We start from the raw sequence: 18,264 nt of genomic DNA on the forward strand, positions 1-18,264 counted from the left end.
GCAAACCGTAGTCTGGCTTTTGTATGGTGGTTTTGGAGCAGTGGCTTCTTCCTTGTTTCTTCCTTGCTGAGTTTATACTTGCATACTGTTGTTTGTACAGATGAACATAGTACCTTCAGGCATTTGGAAATTGCTCCCAAGGATGAACCAGACTTGTGGATGTCTACAATTTATTTTCTGAGTTCTTGGCTGATTTTATTTTCCAATGATGTCAAGCAAAGAGGCACTGAGTTTGAAGGTAGGCCTTGAAATACATCCACAGGTACACCTCCAATTGACTCAAATAATGTCAATTAGCCTATCAGAAGCTTCTAAAGCCAATTTTCCAAGCTGTTTAAAGGCGCAGTCAACTTAGTGTATGTAAACTTCTGACCCACTGGAATTGTGATACAATGAATTATAAGTGAAATAATCTGTATGTAAACAATTGCTGGAAAAATTACCTGTGTCATGCACAAAGAAGATGTCCTAACCGACTTGCCAAAACTATAGTTTAACAAGAAATTTGTGGAGTGGTTGAAAAACGAGTTTTAATAACGCCAACCTAAGTGTATGTTAACTTCCGACTTCAACTGTATATATTGTGTTGCTTTTGACTGCAGGAATGTCAGCCAGAGCTGTTGCCACAATTAAATGTTAATTTATCTACCATATACTGCCTCCAATGTCATTTTAGAGAATTTGGCAGTACGTCCAACCGGCCTCAACCGCAGACCACGTGTATGGCATTGTGTGGGCGAAAGGTTTGCAGATGTCAGCGTTGTGAACAGAGTGCCCCATGGTGGGGTTATGTTATCGGCAGGCATAAACTACGGACAATGAACACAATTGCATTTTATCGATGGCAATTTGAATGCACAGAGGTACCATGATGAGATCCTGAGGCCTATTGTCGTGCCATTCATCTGCCGCCATCACCTCATGTTTCAGCATGATAATGCACAGCCCCATGTTGCAAGGATCTGTACACAATTCATGGATCTGAAAATATCCCAGTTCTTCCATGGCCTGCGTCCTCACCAGACAATGTCACCCATTGAGCACGTTTGGAATGCTCTGCATTGACGTGTACGACAGCGTGTTCCAGTTCCCGCCAATATCCAGCATCTTTGCACAGCCATTGAAGAGGAGTGGGACAACATTCCACAGGCCGCAATCAGAAGCCTGATCAACTATGTGAAGGAAATGTGTCGCGCTGCATGAGAGAAATGGTGGTCACACCAGATACTGACTGGTTTTCTGATCAACACCCCTACCTTTTTTTTAAGGTATCTGTGACCAACAGATGCATATCTGTATTCCCAGTCACGGGAAATCCATAGATTTGGGCCTAATGAATTTATTTAAATTGACTGATTTAGTTACAGGAATTGTAACTCAGTGAAATCTTTGAAATTGTTGCATGTTGCGTTTCTATTTTTGTTCAGTATACCTGATGACATTAAGTCCGATGACTTTTAAAAATGTATAAAGGATTTAGAGAAAGATGCTCTCTTCTGACTGTAATTTAATCAAATGGCTCATGGCTCAGGAGTTAGGCACTGGCGTAGCGGAACTATATTTAGAAATTGAAATGCATCTCTGACTTCATTGTACCTGACATTTTAAAATCCGGAATAAATTCATTTCAGGCCTGGCTGATATGGGTCCACATCCTCTTATTCAACATGGATTATTAAGAAATGACTAGCTTCAAAATGGAGAAGAGACACTCAAGGATTGCAAAAATAGGCCAGCAATAGTCATATTTATGCCGATGTGCAAAACCGATGTCAAAGCTGACATTCATACCTATATAACGTAAGTAGATGTAATGATGGCACAAAAAATACAGCGCTACACAGAACAAAAGCAGAAAAATACTAAGCACATACTTCCAAGTCGAGCAGTCATTTGAAAGAGTAAGAACATTTCAGCGAGACAACTCAAAGGCAAAATCCAATAACGGCAAGATAAAGGAATTCTTTTCCCTTGACAATCAACCGTCCTGGTGTTGGCTTTCGACCAACTGGTCGAGCCCTGGTATACACTATTTTTCAGATGTTGCCCTACCGGAGATACACAGTATTGTTGAAACATACATCTATGATCCACTTGCTATGGGCTTCACTGCTATTAGCTTCACTACTGACATTTGGACCAGCGATGTCAGCCCCATGAGCATGCTGAGTCTGACAGCACAGTGGGTCGATGAGGATTTCGTACTGAGGAAAGCCGTATTGCATGCTCAAGAATGTTCTGGTTCTCATACCACTGCTGCCATTTCAATGGCATTTGAGAACATCTTTGAAACTTGGAAACATGAACACACACCTAACGCCATTCGAACATCTACTGAATGGAAAGGTGGAAACGGACACAGTGACAGTGCACACCGAGGAAGAGAGGCCACGGACAGACAGAGCTGAAACTTCACTGCTTGACATGTATGATGAAATCCTGGTTGAGAATGAAACGACTGAACAAATGAACAATGAAACAGCACAGCAAGTAAGTGAAAGAAATAGGTTTTGATTATGTTTTACTGGTAATGGGGACATCAAATCAAATTGTATTTGTCACATACACATGGTTAGCAGATGTTAATGCGAGTGTAGCGAAATGCTTGTGCTTCTAGTTCTGACAGTGCAGTAATATCTAACGAGTAATCTAACAATTCCCCAACAACTACCTAATACACACAAATCTAAAGGGGTGAATGAGAATATGTACATGTAAATATATGGATGAGCGATGGCGAAGGTTCAATAGCTGGTATAAAATACAGTTTATACATGTGATATGAGTAATGTAAGATATGTAAACATTATTAAAGGGGCATAATTTAGAGTGTATTGTATAAAGTGACTAGTGATCCATTTATTATAGTGGCCAGTGATTGGGTCTCAATGTAGGCAGCAGCCTCTCTGAGTTAGTGATTGCTGTTCAGCAGTCTGATGGCCTTGAGATAGAAGTTGTTTATTAGTCTCTCGGTCCCAGCTTTGATGCACCTGTACTGACTTCACCTTCTGGATGGTAGCGGTGTGAACAGGCAGTGGCTCGGGTGGTTGATGTCCTTGATGATCTTTTTGGCCTTCCTGTGACATCGGGTGCTGTAGGTGTCATGGATGGCAGGTAGTTTGCCCCCGGTGATGCGTAGTGCAGACCGCACCACCCTCTGGAGAGCCTTGCGGTTGAGGGCGGTGCAGTTGCCGTAGCAGCCTGTGATACAGCCTGACAGGATGTTCTTGATTGTGCATCTGTAAAAGTTTGTCAGGTTTTTGGGTGACAAGTAAAATTTCTTCAGCCTCCTGAGGTTGAAGAGGCATTGTTGCGCCTTCTTCACCACACTGTCTGTGTGAGTGGACCATTTCAGTTTGTCAGTGATGTGTATGCCGAGGAACTTAAAACTTTCCACCTTCTCCACTGCTGTCCCTTCGATGTGGATGGGGGGTGCTCCCTCTGCTGTTTCCTGATGTCCACGATCATCTCCTTTGTTTTGTTGATGTTGAGTGAGAGGTTTTTTTCCTGACACCACACTCCAAGTGCCCTCACCTCCTCTCTGTAGGCTGTCTCATCGTTGTTGGTAATCAAGCCCACTACTGTTGTCGTCTGCAAACTTGATGATTGAGTTGGACGCGTGCATGGCTACGCAGTCGTGGGTGAACAAGGAGTACATGAGGGGTTGAGCACGCACCCTTGTGGGGCCCCAGTGTTGAGGGTCAGCGAAGTGGAGATGTTTTTTCCTACCTTCACCACCTGGGGGCGGCCCATCAGAAAGTCCAGGACCCAAGGCCTGGGTTGAGACCCAGGGCCTCCAGCTTGATGATGAGCTTGGAGGGTACTATGGTGTTGAATGCTGAGCTGTAATCAATGAACAGCATTCTTACATAGCTTTTCCTTTTGGCCAGATGGGATAGGGCAGTGTGCAGTGTGATGGCGATTGTGTCGTCTGTGGACCTGTTGGGACGGTATGCAAACTGAAGTGGGTCTAGTGTTTGTGGAATAATGGTGTTGATGTGAGCCATGCCCAGCCTTTCAAAGCACTTCATGGCTACAGACGTGAGTGCTACGGGTCAGTAGTCATTTAGGCAGGTAACCTTAGTGTTCTTGGGCACAGGCACTATGGTGGTCTGCTTGAAACATGTTGGTATTACAGACTCAGTCAGGGACTGGTTGAAAATGTCAATAAAGACACTTGCCAGTTGGTCAGCGCATGCTCAGAGTACACGTCCTGGTAATCCGTCTGGTCCTGCGGCCTTCTGAATGTTGACCTGTTTAAAGGTCTTACTCACATCAGCTATGGAGAGCGTGATCACACAGTTGTCCAGAACAGCTGATGCTCTCATGCATGCTTCAGTGTTGCTTGCCTCGAAGCGAGCATAGAAGTAATTTAGCTAATCTGGTAGGCTCGTGTCAATGGGCAGCTCATGGCTGTGCTTCCCTTTGTAATCTGTAATAGTTTACAAGCCCTGCCACATCCGACGAGCGTCTGAGCCAATGTAGTACGATTCAATCTTAGTCCTGTATTGACACTTTGACTGTTTGATGGTTCATCTGAGGGCATAGTGGGATTTCTTATAAGCGTCTGGGTTAGAGTCCCGCTCTTTGAAAGCGGTAGCTCTACCCTTTAGCTCAGTGTGGATGTTGCCTGTAACCCATGGATTCTGGTTGGGGTATGTACGTACGGTCACTGTGGGAACGACATCATCGATGCACTTATTGATGAAGCCAGTGACTGATGTGGTGTACTCCTCAAAGCCATCGGAAGAATCCCAGAACATATTCCAGTCTGTGTTATTAAAACAGTCTTGTAGCTTAGCATCTGCATCATCTGACCACTTATTTATTGACCAAGTCACTGGTGCTTCCTGCTTTAGTTTTGGCTTGTATCCAGAAATCAAGAGGATAGAATTAAGGTCAGATTTGTCAAATGGAGGGCGAGGGAGAGTTTTGGGTGATGGACCATTCTTGATACACACGGGAAACTGTTGAGCGTGAAAAGCCCAGCAGCATTACAGTTCTTGACACAAACCGGTGTGCCTGGCACCTACTACCATACCCCGTTCAAAGGCACTTAATGCTTTTGTCTTGCCCATTCAGCCTCTAAATGGCACACATACACAATCCATGTCTCAATTATCTCAAGGCTTAAAAATCCTTCTTTAACCTGTCTCCTCCCTTCATCTACACTGATTGAAGTGGATTTAACAAGTGACATCAATAAAGGGATCATAGCTTTCACCTGGATTCACCTGGTCAGTCTATGACATGGAAAGAGCAGGTATTCCTAAGTACACTCAGTGTATGTTACAGAGTCAAATGAGCAACTATATACAGCTAAATACCACACATGACAGGTTTCTCATAATGACAGGCAGTTGTTATCTAACGTCACAGTGCCACGAAACGCATACTTTCTGTGTTAAATGAAGTATCAGATACTGACAGATGGCAAAGGGAGGCGTATGAGGAATACTGCGAGGAATATGTTAGAAGTTGAGCCAACATGGTCTGTATTGACAATCACAGAAGTAGCCCAAAGAAGACACTCTGACAAATCTGTGGACAAATATCGCTTTTTATCTATATTACCTGTACCTGCAGCCAGTTTCCAAGATGTTTAAAAAACCAATTCAACTTCACATCAATAAAAACATGCTCTGTCACTGGCCAGGGAAAATGCTATTTACATTATGACTTATTCGGGACACCTGGTTAGCGATTTTGATTGAATAGGGCTAAACACTCTTTGTGGAAGACTTGAATCCTGTTGAGTCAGTGTCCCGTCGAGGTGGTCTGGGTGGCTGGACTACAGAGAGAACCTCCTTAGCATACAGTGTGTTGTGGAGTCCTGCTGCCCGGAGGGCCTGTTCAACCCTTACTCTCGGATCAGACACAATCTGGAAACCAACAGAGGAAATGATAATAGGGATCTGGTCAAAAGGAGTGCACTAATTTGGGAATACGATGCCATTTGGGACGCGCTATTGTGAGGTCCAAAAGGCATAAAAAAATAGATATGGACGATACTGTCACACCCTTGTTCATACATTTTTATGATATTTTGCAATTCTAGTCAAACATTTTTTCATATGTTTCCTAACATTCCTCAGTTAAACCAAGGTAATTTAGTCATCGATCACGTTTTCAATTGGAGGAGATGATCTAACCGTCACTGGCCTGATTATGCAATAGACCGCAGGTAAAAACCAGTGTGCTTTCCTGCACAGTGGAGTCGTGACACAATGTACCAGACAGACGTACTGTATGTAACTTCACCCACAGGCCTTGAGGGGCATTCTGTTTAAAGGTCTGTCTGCATGAGGGTAAGGTTTGTTCATCCAGGTCAAACATTATTGTGAAGGATTTTTCTGGGTTTTTGTATGTCTGTGAGCGAGGCAGTAAACACAAAATATTACAGTGACACCAAAGGAGGCTGGTGTGGGAGGAGCTATAGGAGGACGGGCTCATTGTAATGGCTGGAATGGAATCAATGGAACGGCATTAAACATAAACCACCTGTTTGACCCCGTTCCATTCATTCCATTCCAGCCACAATGAGCCCGTCCTCCTATTGCTCCTCCCATCAGCCTCCTCTGATTGACACATGTTAACAACCTTGGGAGCTACTGGAGAGAGTGCAGTGGGGGAAAAGGCAGATTGACGTGTGTTGATTTGAGAGCAGAAAGTAAAGGACAGTGGCAGGTCAGACTCACCTGAGAGTCTGTGTACGTGTTGAGGTGATATAGGGGACGGTGCAACCGAAACTCCTCCTCTCCGCTCTGCTGCATTAGCCGGCCTCTCCAGGCCACTGTATCTCCCATCATCCTCTCTGGGTCTGGCGCTGCCACCACTGCCACCTTAACCGTGTGTGGGATGGAGAAATCACTTGAAAAACACCAATTTGATGATAGCCTAGTCATTTCCTTGTATTTCCCTATCCCACCAGTAAGTGGCAGTGAAGCCTCAAAACCAACATGGAACAGCGGGGTCAAAAGCGGCCACAAATGTTCTCCTCCGTGGCATTTTAAATGTCAGATCCAACAAGGGAAGTGAATGGGAATAAGTACTGATAAGAGACGTACCTGATTTCTCAGGGCCTCCAGACGACTGTCTCTCTCCTCTTCCTCTTTTAGGCGCTGGAGTGCCTGCGCCTCCCTCTCCTGTCTCCGCTGCAGCAGCGCCTCCTCACGGAACTGCACCCTGAGGGCAGGAGGGACAGAGATAGGGGAGGGGGAGAAGTGGGCAAGGACATCAGCCCTCAGCCCAGGCACCACCTATCTGCGGTGGTACAGCAGCCCTGCAGGCTGGGAGAGCGTTATGGGCTGCCTGCGAGCTGCTCCTCAGTCTCAGCAGCAGCTACAGTATCTCATGTCCTCAGTGCTCCTCACCCTGCCCTGACTAACTCAACCCTGTCTCTCTCTCGTTCTCCTAGCGCTGTTTAAATGCCAGGGACTTGAAAGGAGGCCTGAACGCTAGAGAGGACTGTGGAAAAATAGGAGACTGCACTAAAAAGAAGTGAAAACGGCAACTTATCGAATTCTACCAGTGGTTCCTAAAATGAGATATTTCAAACTAATTCCTCAATTTGTCATGGAAAAACATAAATGACTCCATAAATGACGCACCATTCGAAATAATGGTGTTTTATGAGCATTGTCCAAATAAGCCATAGGGGCGAACAAAGAACTATCTGTCAGCCAGGTGTTGAGCTCTCTCCTTCAGCGGCCTTGAGGCTAAGCTGCTGCCCATGGTGCATGCTTACCTCTCCTTATCTCTCTTAGCTTGCTCTGCCATGAGTCTCCTCAGCTCTGTCAGTCTCTGCTGATCTCTCCTCTCCAGCTCCTCTCTCCTCCTCTGTTTCTCTGCATAGTACTGCTTCACCTAAGATATACAGGGAACAAACGTTCACAAAACAAACCAAGAAGTTTACAATAATGCCTGGAGCAAGCGAGTGAACACGAGGGAAACTTCAGTGTGATGTCATCGCGTCCTATTGATCGTGACGGTGTGAAATCAGATAAGAGTAAATCAAATGAATGAGATGATAGTTCATAGTCTGAGAGATGACTGTGTAGAAGTATATGTAATCCATTTCAGCCTAAATGGCATCATTAATCAGAGATTCTCCCAGCTTTCCTGTGGTACTTTAGTAGGCCGCAAAGGAGGGGCGCAATCAAACAAGGCTGGCACCAATACACACTCTGGGGCGATACCAAGGGGCAATGCGGGTCAGGGACCACACACTTCCACATACACGCATGGACACACACACAATCACGCACACACACACGCAGGTACACACACACACACACACACACACACACACACACACACACACACACACACACACACCCACACACACACACACACACACACACCATCATACCTCATTAAGCTGAATACACAATTAATCAAGCTAATGAAAATCATCATGACACTTTTCCACTTTTCTGACAACCTTATAATAACATATACCGTAATATTATATTACATATCCGTGGAGTTAAATCACTCAAATGAACTTGGGCCATACCTACAGTATATTGGATACTAAGATGTTATCATATACTGCCATAGAATCTGAGGAGCAAAGACTCATTTCAAACATAATGTGACTGGGGGCAGTGCAATATGCTGGAGCGTGGCAGGTGTAAGGATTAGGGGTCTTTACTTTTTCCTTCTGCAGTGACCTCATGGCCGAGTCTCTCTCCCGCTCCCTCCTCAGTCTGTCCTCCTCTTCCTCCTGCTGCCTGCCAGCAATGGCTGCCTCCAATCTGGCAACCTCTTCTTGATGGGCACGCCATTTCTGCAGCTGGACACACACACAGGCATGTAGGTTAGTGCCAATCAAAGGCTGCCTCTCTGGACCGAATCACATTGCCAGATGCCCAGCTGGGTACCAGCCCCAGAGTCTGGTGGGAATGAAAAGGAAAAAGAGGTGTTGAAACAGCCCCTCACAGCACGTTAGAATACCTCAGGACAGCACCGAGACACAGAAAACCCTGCTCCCACACTGTAATGAAGCTATTTATGCACTATCCTGCACAACACTTACTTAACCAACAACATGTTGCTATAAGCCATTGTCTCACAGCTACACACACTCCAACACATACCACCCACCCAATCAGACCTGTGTAAACACACACGCTCCACATATGCAATCAGACTCAGTGAAAGTGCGAGCACACACGCATGTGCATGCACACACACACACACACACACACACACACACACACACACACACACACACACACACACACACACACACACACACACACACACACACACCAATAGTTGAGGAGTGAGTGACAGGTTGGTTATGCATCAGGGTCCCTGTGGCACGGTGTGCACTGAAGTGTTGCAATCCAAACAGGCAGACAGATTTACAGATCCATCAACACAGAGCTTAGGAACCCCCTAAAGAGAGCCAAGCATTATTAACACAGTCTATCACACATTAGCACCAGCATCATCATCAATCCAATCAGCCTGCCTGTCTGCCTGCCAGCCTGCCTAAGAGGAACCAACAACTGGCTGCTGTCTTTTGTTTTGGGGGAAGCTTAGAGGAAAGACCCTGCCCTGCCTTAATCAAATGACATCGGCGTGTGTCTCAAATGGCACCCTATTCCATTTATATATAGGATAGTGCAGTATAGAGAATGAGAAAGCAAGAAAACGCATTTCACTGTACTAGTGCACGTGACAATAAAACGTGAAACTTGGAATAGGGTGCCATTTGGTACGTAGACTTGGGGATGGAAAGATATGGAGGTTTATGTTTACATTAAGGCCTCTTGTGGGTTTAATAGAATAGTTATTAGTTATGATGCAAGACAGAGGCTCAACCTCTTAGAAGGTCTGCCCTTAGAGGAAGCGTTAGCTGTATTTCTCATTAACCACTCACTTTACATCACTTTTTGACTCAACTTTGAGATAAAATATAAGATAATGGCTGTGGGGAAATGTTGGTTGCGGCTCTGTGCATACATAGAAACACGTAATAAAACATAGACAAGGACATACACAGACAATAAATCCAGGTAGAAAAAGTGCATGAGCAATCAATGACTCATCTGTACACTAAACACATCAGTACACTCTGTCAACTACAACGTCAACTGTAGGCCAGCCCGCGGCTCCTACTTGTGGTTTCAAACATCCAGGAGCCTCACTACCACTGGAACTTCAAGGTTGAAACTATTAAAATCAAATATAACAATTCAATGTTAGAACAAGATCCAAGATCCAATCTAATCCTCAGATTGCCTGTAGATCAGAAATGTGGTAATTTGTCTCTCAGTCTCCAATTTGCCAGTATAGTGTCTAGTCATCCTTGTTGTGGTGAGAGGGAGAGACAGAGAGAGAGAGAGAGTGAGGGAGAGAGAGAGAGAGAAAGGGAGAGGAAGTGAGTGAGCGAGAGATACAGAGAGAGAAAGAGAGAGAGAAAGCGAGAGAGGGTGAGAAAGTGAATGAGAGATAGAGATACAGAGAGAGAGAGATAAATAGAGTGAAAAAGTGAGTGAGAGGGAGAGAAAGTGAGTGAGAGAGAGAGAGGGAAAAGAGAGAGAAACCAGAGAGGGAGAAAGAGACCAGAGACCAGAGAGAGACCTTACATTTGATGTTATTGAGCAGCCTGTGGATATTGCAGCAGAAGGTTCTGTGGGCTTCCTCATCCAGACTGGGCTTGAATGTGTTTAGAAGCATTGCTACATGACTTCACAGTTATTGCAAAAGTACAGGGATGGAGTGAGCCTGCTTGGAGCAGACAACACCAGAGAAACAAATGCTTCCCATACAGAGGAGGCTGGTGGGAGAAGCTATAGGAGCACGGGCTCATTGTTATGGCTGGAATGGAATAAATGGAATGGAATCAAACACATCACACATATGGAAATCACATGTTTGACTCCGTTCCATTTATTCAATTCCAGCCATTACAATGAGCCCTGTCATGGTTACACCTGTCACCAGAGGGCGGCAGAGACCGTCCTAGAGACATTAACGACACTCAGGTGTGTCCTATTTACTCATTATGATTTCCCTGTTAAAAGAGGTTTGTTTTCCTGTTGTCCTTAGCTGAAGCTTGAATTATGTGCCATGTGTGTTTGTCTCCTGAGTGAGTTTACCAGACTTAGTGTTTGTTGTTTTCCCAGTGTTACTATCATCCTTCCCTTATCCGTTTCTCAGTAGAGTATTATGTTTATCCTTAATCACTGATTCCTCGTCTGGTCTCTTCTCTGCCCCTGGGTCCAACCTTACCATGTCACAGCAAGCTTCAGCTCACAACATGGACCCAGCAGAGACCACCAAGATCAAGAATGTTGTAACCCACCAAGGAGCACTGCTGGGGCGGCAGCAAGAACAACTCTTCCAGATATCAGAAACCCTCCCTCCAACCAGAGTCCAACCCCAACACAGGAGGCATTGCCGTATAGGCATTGTCGTAGTTCCTCCAGGGAACCTGTACCGGGAACCCAAGATCCCAGCCCCCGAGCAATATGATGGCCACCCAGGAGGATGCAAGGGGCTGCTCACCCAGTGCTCTGTGGTGTTCGAGCTACAGTCCTCCTCGTTCCACACCGATCGGGCCATAATCGCCTACATAATCTCTCTACTCTCGGGGCAAGGCCCTGGTGTGGGCAATGGCAGTGTGGGAACAGCAGCCACCATCCTGCAGCTCCATATTAGCCTTCACTGCCGAGCTGCGACGAGTCTTCGACAACCCAGTCGGCGGACAAGAAGCGACCAGCCGACTGTTCAACATCTGCCAAGGGCCCAGACCAGTGGCTGACTTCGCCATTGAGTTCCGCACACAGGAGTGTGACAGGTGCATGCGCGAAGGCTGTTGCCTCTACTGACCATCTCCGTGCCATATGCTCAGAGCTGACGAGAAACGCCAGGGCTCGCCAGGACAAGGGGAGACCCTGACAAGCTATGCAGTTACCCCCCCGGCTACCCAGTCACTGTCTGTCACTACACGCAACCCTCCACTGGAACAACCGTCAGCACCATATTCAAGCCTTCATGGACTCCGGGGCCGCAGATAATTTCATTGATCAAGACTTCGCCAGATAATTACAAATCCCCTGCGTGAAATGTCCCATCCCTCTGCAGATTCAAGCCCTCGATGGACGCCCCATTGGCTCCGGCCAGGTAGAATATCAGACCAATTCCATTCTACTGCAGGTTGGGCGGAATCACTCAGAATTCGTTTTCTTTTGATCATGGCTCCCGAGAACCCCTTATCGTTCTACATAACCCACTACTCTCCTGGCCCACGGGACACCTACTAGACTGGTGTAAGAACTGCCAGACTTAATGTCTAAGACCCCCACCTAGAGCCTTGCTGCGTCCCCCTGCATCCATTGAAGACCAAGACTTCTTCTCCCTCCCTCCCGAATACTTCAACCTCCGGGAGGCCTTCAGTAAGAGGCAAGCTGCCACCCTCCCTCCCTCATCTTCCAAACGACTGCGCCATAGAACTCCTACCTGGCTCCACCCCTCCCTGGGGCCGTCTTTACTCCCTCTCGATCCCTGAAGCTGCAGTCATGCAGAATTATATCCGGGAGTTGCTGGAGGCAGGATTCATTCGCTCCTCAACATCCCCAGGTTTCTTCTTCTTGGGAAAGAAGGATGGAGTTCTGCGTCCCTGCATCGACTACCGAGGGCTGAACAAGATCACGATTAAGAACCATTACCACCTACCCCTGATGTCCGCCACCTTGGAGCTGGCCCAGGGGGCCCAATTCTTCACCAAACTGGATCTCCGCAACAATCCGGTGAGAATCAGGGAGGGAGATGAATGGAAAACTGCCTTTAACACCCCTAGTGGCCACTATGAGTATTTAGACATGCCATTCGGATTATCAAACTCACTGGCAGTCTTCCAAGCATTGGTCAATGACACTCTTAGGGATATGTTGAATCGGTTCATCTTTGTTAACCTAGACGACATCCTGATCTTCTCCAAGACCCTTCCGGAACACATCCTGCACGTCCACCAAGTCCTGAGTCACCTCCTGCAGAGTCAACTATACGTCAAGATTGAGAAGTGTGAGTTCCATGTATCCCAAGTCTCTTTCCTGGGTCACATTATCTCTTCTGCCGGCATCCAAATGGACCCTGTAAAGGTTAGGGCGGTCACTGACTGGCCCTGTCCCGCCTCAAACAAGTCCAGCGGTTCCTTGGGTTTGCCAATTTTTACAGCTGTTTTATACGGAACTTTGGTGCGGTAGCAGCGCTTCTCACGACCCTAACCCACAAGTCCCAGACCCATTTTGGCAGGACCCCCCAGGCTGACAGGGCATTTATGGAGATCAAGGGAAGTTTCACCTACGAACCCATCCTCGTTCATCCTGATCCTACTCGTCCCTTCGTGGTAGAGGTGGACGCCTCGGACACCGGAGCAGGGGCGGTCCTTTTACAGAGGAACGAGGGGGACAAGAGAATGCACACGTGCCTTTCCAAGCGGTTCTCGCCAGCGGAACGCAACTACGATGCAGGCAACCGGGAGCTCTTGGCAGTCAAGTGGGCTCATGAGGGGTGGAAACACTGGTTAGAGGGGGCACCTCATCCTTTTGGGATCTGGATGGACCATAAGAACTTGGTCTCTATTCAAGAAGCCAGGAGGTTGAATGTTCGCCAGGCTAGGTGCAATCTGTTTTTTAACAGATTCAACTTCACTCTAGCCTATTGCCCGGGATCCATGAATCAGAAAGCATATGTCCTGGCCCGCCAACACGATGTCTCTAACGAGGAGAGGGAGTCCGAGCCCATCATCCCCAGCTCCCGCATTGTGGCTCCCGTGTTATGGAGTATAGAGACCATGGTATGACAAGCCCAGACCCGAGAACCTGACCCTAGGGGGTGTCCCACTAACAGACTTTATGTTCCGCAATCAGCCTGCTCTCGAGTACTATAATGGGGACACTCCTCTAAATTAACTGAGAATCCAGGGGTTAATCGGACCACTGGAGTTCCTGAGGCAGAAATTCTGGTGGCCCAACATGATTGAGGACGTGAGATCCTGTACCCAAAGCAAGTCGTCATGACAGCGACTGGCTGGGATGTTCCAACTAGTTGAGCCTGGTCCCACCTGTCCGTAGACGTCGGTGAGTCTCCTCTGGGTTCCACCCACAGTCAAATGGGCTAATGGAGCGGGCCAACCAGGAGCTGGAGAAGTTCCTCCGCTGTTTTGTCTCTCCACCCAGGCCAGCAACTGGAGCAAGTTCCTCGTCTGGGAAGAGTACGCTCTCAACACACTGCCGAACTCGTCCACTGGACTGACGCCGTTCGAATGTCAGTTCGCCCCCCCCCCCCCCCCCCCCCATTTCCTGATCAAGAGGCCGAAGCGGAGGTGCCATCAGCCGAGGCGTTCATTTGACGATGTCGCCGCACCTGGATCAGAGTGCGATCACTCTTGCTCCGCTCATCTGCCCGAAACCAACACCAGGCAAACTGGCAACAAAGGCCTCTTTGGCTCCTCCGACCGGGTCAACGAGTGTGGCTGTCCCCCCATGATCTTCCCTTAAAGGTGGACTCGCAGAAGCTCGCGCCACGCTACATAGGACCATTCAAGATCCTGAATCGCATCAACCCGGTCACCTATCATCTCCAGCTTTCCAGGTCTTTGAGGGTCTGTCCATCCTTCCATGTCTCCCGTCTCAAGCTGGTAAGGACCAGTCCTTTCTCTCCCCTCACACCTGCCCCTCTGCCCCCTCGACTTGTCGATGGTCGCCCGGCCTACACTGTCCGATGTCTGTTGGAGGCTCGTCGGGTCCGAAGCACCCTGCAGTACCTGGTGGACTGGGAAGGCTACGGCCCCGAGGAGCAGGCATGGGTGCCTGGGACATCCTGGATCCGGGACTCGTTCGGGACTTCAACCAACAACGTGGTGGTCGCCCTGGCTCCACGGCTGGAGCTACTCCTGGAAAAAGGGGGGGGGGGGGGTACTGTCATGGTTCCATCTGTCACCAGAGGGCGGCAAAGACCTCCCTAGAGACATTAACGACACTCAGGTGTGTCCTATTTACTCATTATGATTTCCCTGTTAAAATATGTTTTCTGTTGTCCTATGCTGAAGCTTGAATTATGTGCCGTGTGCGTTTGTCTCCTGAGTGAGTTTGAGACTTAGTGTTTGTTGTTTTTCCAGTGTTACTGTGATCCTTCCGTTACTGTTTCTCAGTAATGTATTATGTTTATCCTTAACCGCTGATTTCTTGTCTGTTTCCTTCTCTGCACCTGGGTCCAACCTCACCATGTCACAGAGCCCGTCCTCCTACTGCTCCTCCCACCAGCCTCCACTGATACATGAGTACATGACCAAACTCTTACAATATTAAGTAAAGTAAGCATTGTCCACGCCAAAACGGCCTACTGGTGATTCGAGCCTACTGTACAAAAACACAATGCAGTAACTTCCATACATTCCAAAATAATACTTACAAATGCACACACTCAATGACAATCAACTCAATGTGGTTAAAATGTCCCTTTTGCCCGATACCTATTTTGTGTTGACTATTTCTCAATCTGGTAGGCTACTCTCACAGATACATCCTCTGTCTGTGTCTATCACAAATGGCACCCTATTCCCTCCATAATGCACATCTTTTCACCAGAGCCTACCCATTGGGCACACACTGTTTAAATCAACATTGTTTCCATGTCATTTGAATGAAATTACGTTGAACCAACATGGAATAGACGTTGTTTTGACATCTGTGCCCACTGGGTATGGGCCCTGGTCAAAAGTAGTGCACTATATAGGCAATAGAGTGCCATTTGGGACGCACATTCAGAATGTGTTATGTAACCAGTGGATGTGAAAAATCACACCAGAGAAAATCTAGGTTTTTTAAAAAACGCAGACAATTGCACCATCAATCAAGCTAGATAAGATAGTTGGGTGCTTAATGTTGGGAACTGGAGAGATGTGAGCAGTGCAAACAACCTGTGTGTGTGTGTGTGTGTGTGTGCGCGCTCGTGTTTCTACATGCGTGCAAGTGCATGTGCCTCTGTGTTTTTGTGTACTCTCCTGAATATGAGTATGTAAATATTAAAAACCAAACAGCACAGCGAAGTGGCCATCATAGCTACCTTAAACCAATCTTACTTCATATTCCCCAAGCTCCCGAGAAAAAATGAAAAACCATGCCACAACAGTGGTTGAACTGATTGGGTATGTCTTGCTTGTTTATTGCTGGTTAGAGAATGCATCTTCAAGAGTGCAAGAGGAATAATACACTCATTACATACAGTCTACAGCAATTCATCACTACAATCTAATTTTCTGTGCCTCGCTGCCAAGTACAATTATACTTTTAGTACATGGCAGCCTTAAAAAATGAAGACTAAATCTAGAAATGTCAGAATGATAAAAGCACAGCTGCCTTTTACATCTGCAAACCCTGCCTTCCCCAAAGTATTTGTTAATATAATTTTAACATAGCTCAGATTTTTGCCTCTGAGCACTCACTGACAGACTAACCAATGAGAGATCTGCCATTTTCAGGTCTTGCCATAGATTTTCAAGTAGATTTAAGTCCAAACTGTAACTCGCCCACTCAGGAACATTCACTGTCTTCTTGGTAAGACACTCAAGTGTAGATTTGGCCATGTGTTTTAGGTTATTGTCCTCATGAAAGGTGAATTAATCTCCCGCCTGTCAAATTCCATTTATTTTTTATCCTGAAACCCCCCCAGTCCTTAGCGATTACAAGCATACCCATAACAAGATACAGCCACCACTATGCTTGGAAATATGGAGCGTACTACTCAGTAATGTGTTTTATTGGATTTGCCCTAAATATAGCACTTTGTATTTAGAACAAAAAGTGAATTGCTTTATCACAATTTTTGCAGTATTACTTCTGCCTTATTGAAAATATTTTTATATTGTACAGGCTTCGTTCTTTTCACACTGTCAAATAGATTAGCATTGTGGAGTAACTACTGTAACTATTGTGGTTAATTCATCCTCAGTTTCCTCCTATCACAGCCATTAAAGTCTGTAACCGTTTTAAAGTCCCCATTGGCCTCATAGTGATATCCCTGAGCGGTTTCCTTCCTCTCCAGCAACTGAGTTAGGAAGAATGCCTGTATCTTTGTAGTGACTGGACGAATTGATACTGATGTGCTCAACATAATAGTTAATCAAATGTCGGCGAAGGAGACACAGCTGTGGAGGTGTAAATGAATGACAAGAACAGGGGTATTTGGGTTCAAGTATCTATGGCAATGTCCTTACAAGTGGTAGTCTTAAAATGGGGGCCAGAGCAATGTACTTTAATGACTTAAGTAATCAAATGAAATCAGTGAATTCCAAGTCTGCTAGTGCAGGGAATTTAGTATAATATTCTACATTCTCTCAACTTCAGCTAATAAATGTGTTTTCTTAGTGAGATCCCGCCTTTCTTGGAAATCTGAAAAATGGAACAATTAACTAAACTCTAGTCTGTCGTGTAGTAGGCTCAGTAACATGAGGGCACGATGGGTATAATTAAGGGTAAGTTTACTCAGCAAGCTTAGCACTCCATCACAGGATATATCATCAGCACATGCATACTCTTCTTCTCCCTATCTGGAATCCTGTTCGCATTGTACTTCCGTTCTGTATCAGAATAGGTCAATTAAAATACCTGTATGTCTCTAGTGGTAAACATGGGTAGTGCAGCAGAACACAACATACAACATTCAAATGAGTGAATTAGGCTATTTCAGCCACAACCGTAACTAACAGGTGTATACAATCGAGCCCACAGCCATGCAAACTCTATAGACAAACATTGGCATTAGAATGGCCCATATTGAAGAGCTAAGTGACTTTCAACGTGGCACTGTCACAGGATGCCACCTTTCCAACAAGTCAGTTCGTTAAATTTCTGTCCTGCTAGAGCTGCTCCGGTCAACTGTAAGTGCTGCTATTGTGAAATGGAAGTGTCTAGGCGCAACAACGGCTCAGCCATGAAGTGGTATGCCACACAAGCTCACAGAACGGGACCGGCGAGTGCTGAAGCATGTAACGTGTAAAAATCGTCTGTCCTCGGTTGCAACATTCACTAACGAGTTCCAAACTGCCTCTGGAAGCAACCTCAGCACACTGTTTGTCGGGAGCTTCATGAAATTGATTTCTATGGCCGAGCAGCCGCACAGAAGGCTAAGATCACTGTGCAACAATGCCAAGCGTCGGCTGGAGTGGTGTAAAACTTGCCGCCACTCTCTGGCAGTCAGACAAATCTGGGTTTGGCGGATGCCAGGAGAATGCTACCTGTCCCA

The 18,264-nt window shown here is 46.4% G+C and overlaps 1 protein-coding gene across 1 annotated transcript in view; it reads right to left on the reverse strand.

Annotated features, from left to right (window-relative positions):
- Positions 1-5,544: 5,544 nt before the first annotated feature.
- The window catches only part of LOC106581712 (coiled-coil domain-containing protein 148), a 46,630-nt gene continuing 33,910 nt past the window's right edge, over positions 5,545-18,264 (reverse strand). Inside the window, exons 11-15 of the mRNA XM_045704455.2 lie at positions 8,657-8,797; positions 7,748-7,866; positions 7,068-7,185; positions 6,699-6,842; positions 5,545-5,882 (exon numbers count right to left, since the gene is read on the reverse strand). Of these exons, the coding sequence (XP_045560411.1) occupies positions 5,721-5,882; positions 6,699-6,842; positions 7,068-7,185; positions 7,748-7,866; positions 8,657-8,797 (684 nt within the window). The 3' untranslated portion in view covers positions 5,545-5,720. The remainder of the gene's footprint in view (positions 5,883-6,698; positions 6,843-7,067; positions 7,186-7,747; positions 7,867-8,656; positions 8,798-18,264) is intronic.

Source organism: Salmo salar, chromosome 21, assembly GCF_965601325.2.
Source record: "Salmo salar chromosome 21, fSalSal1, whole genome shotgun sequence".
Classification (NCBI taxonomy): domain Eukaryota; kingdom Metazoa; phylum Chordata; class Actinopteri; order Salmoniformes; family Salmonidae; genus Salmo; species Salmo salar.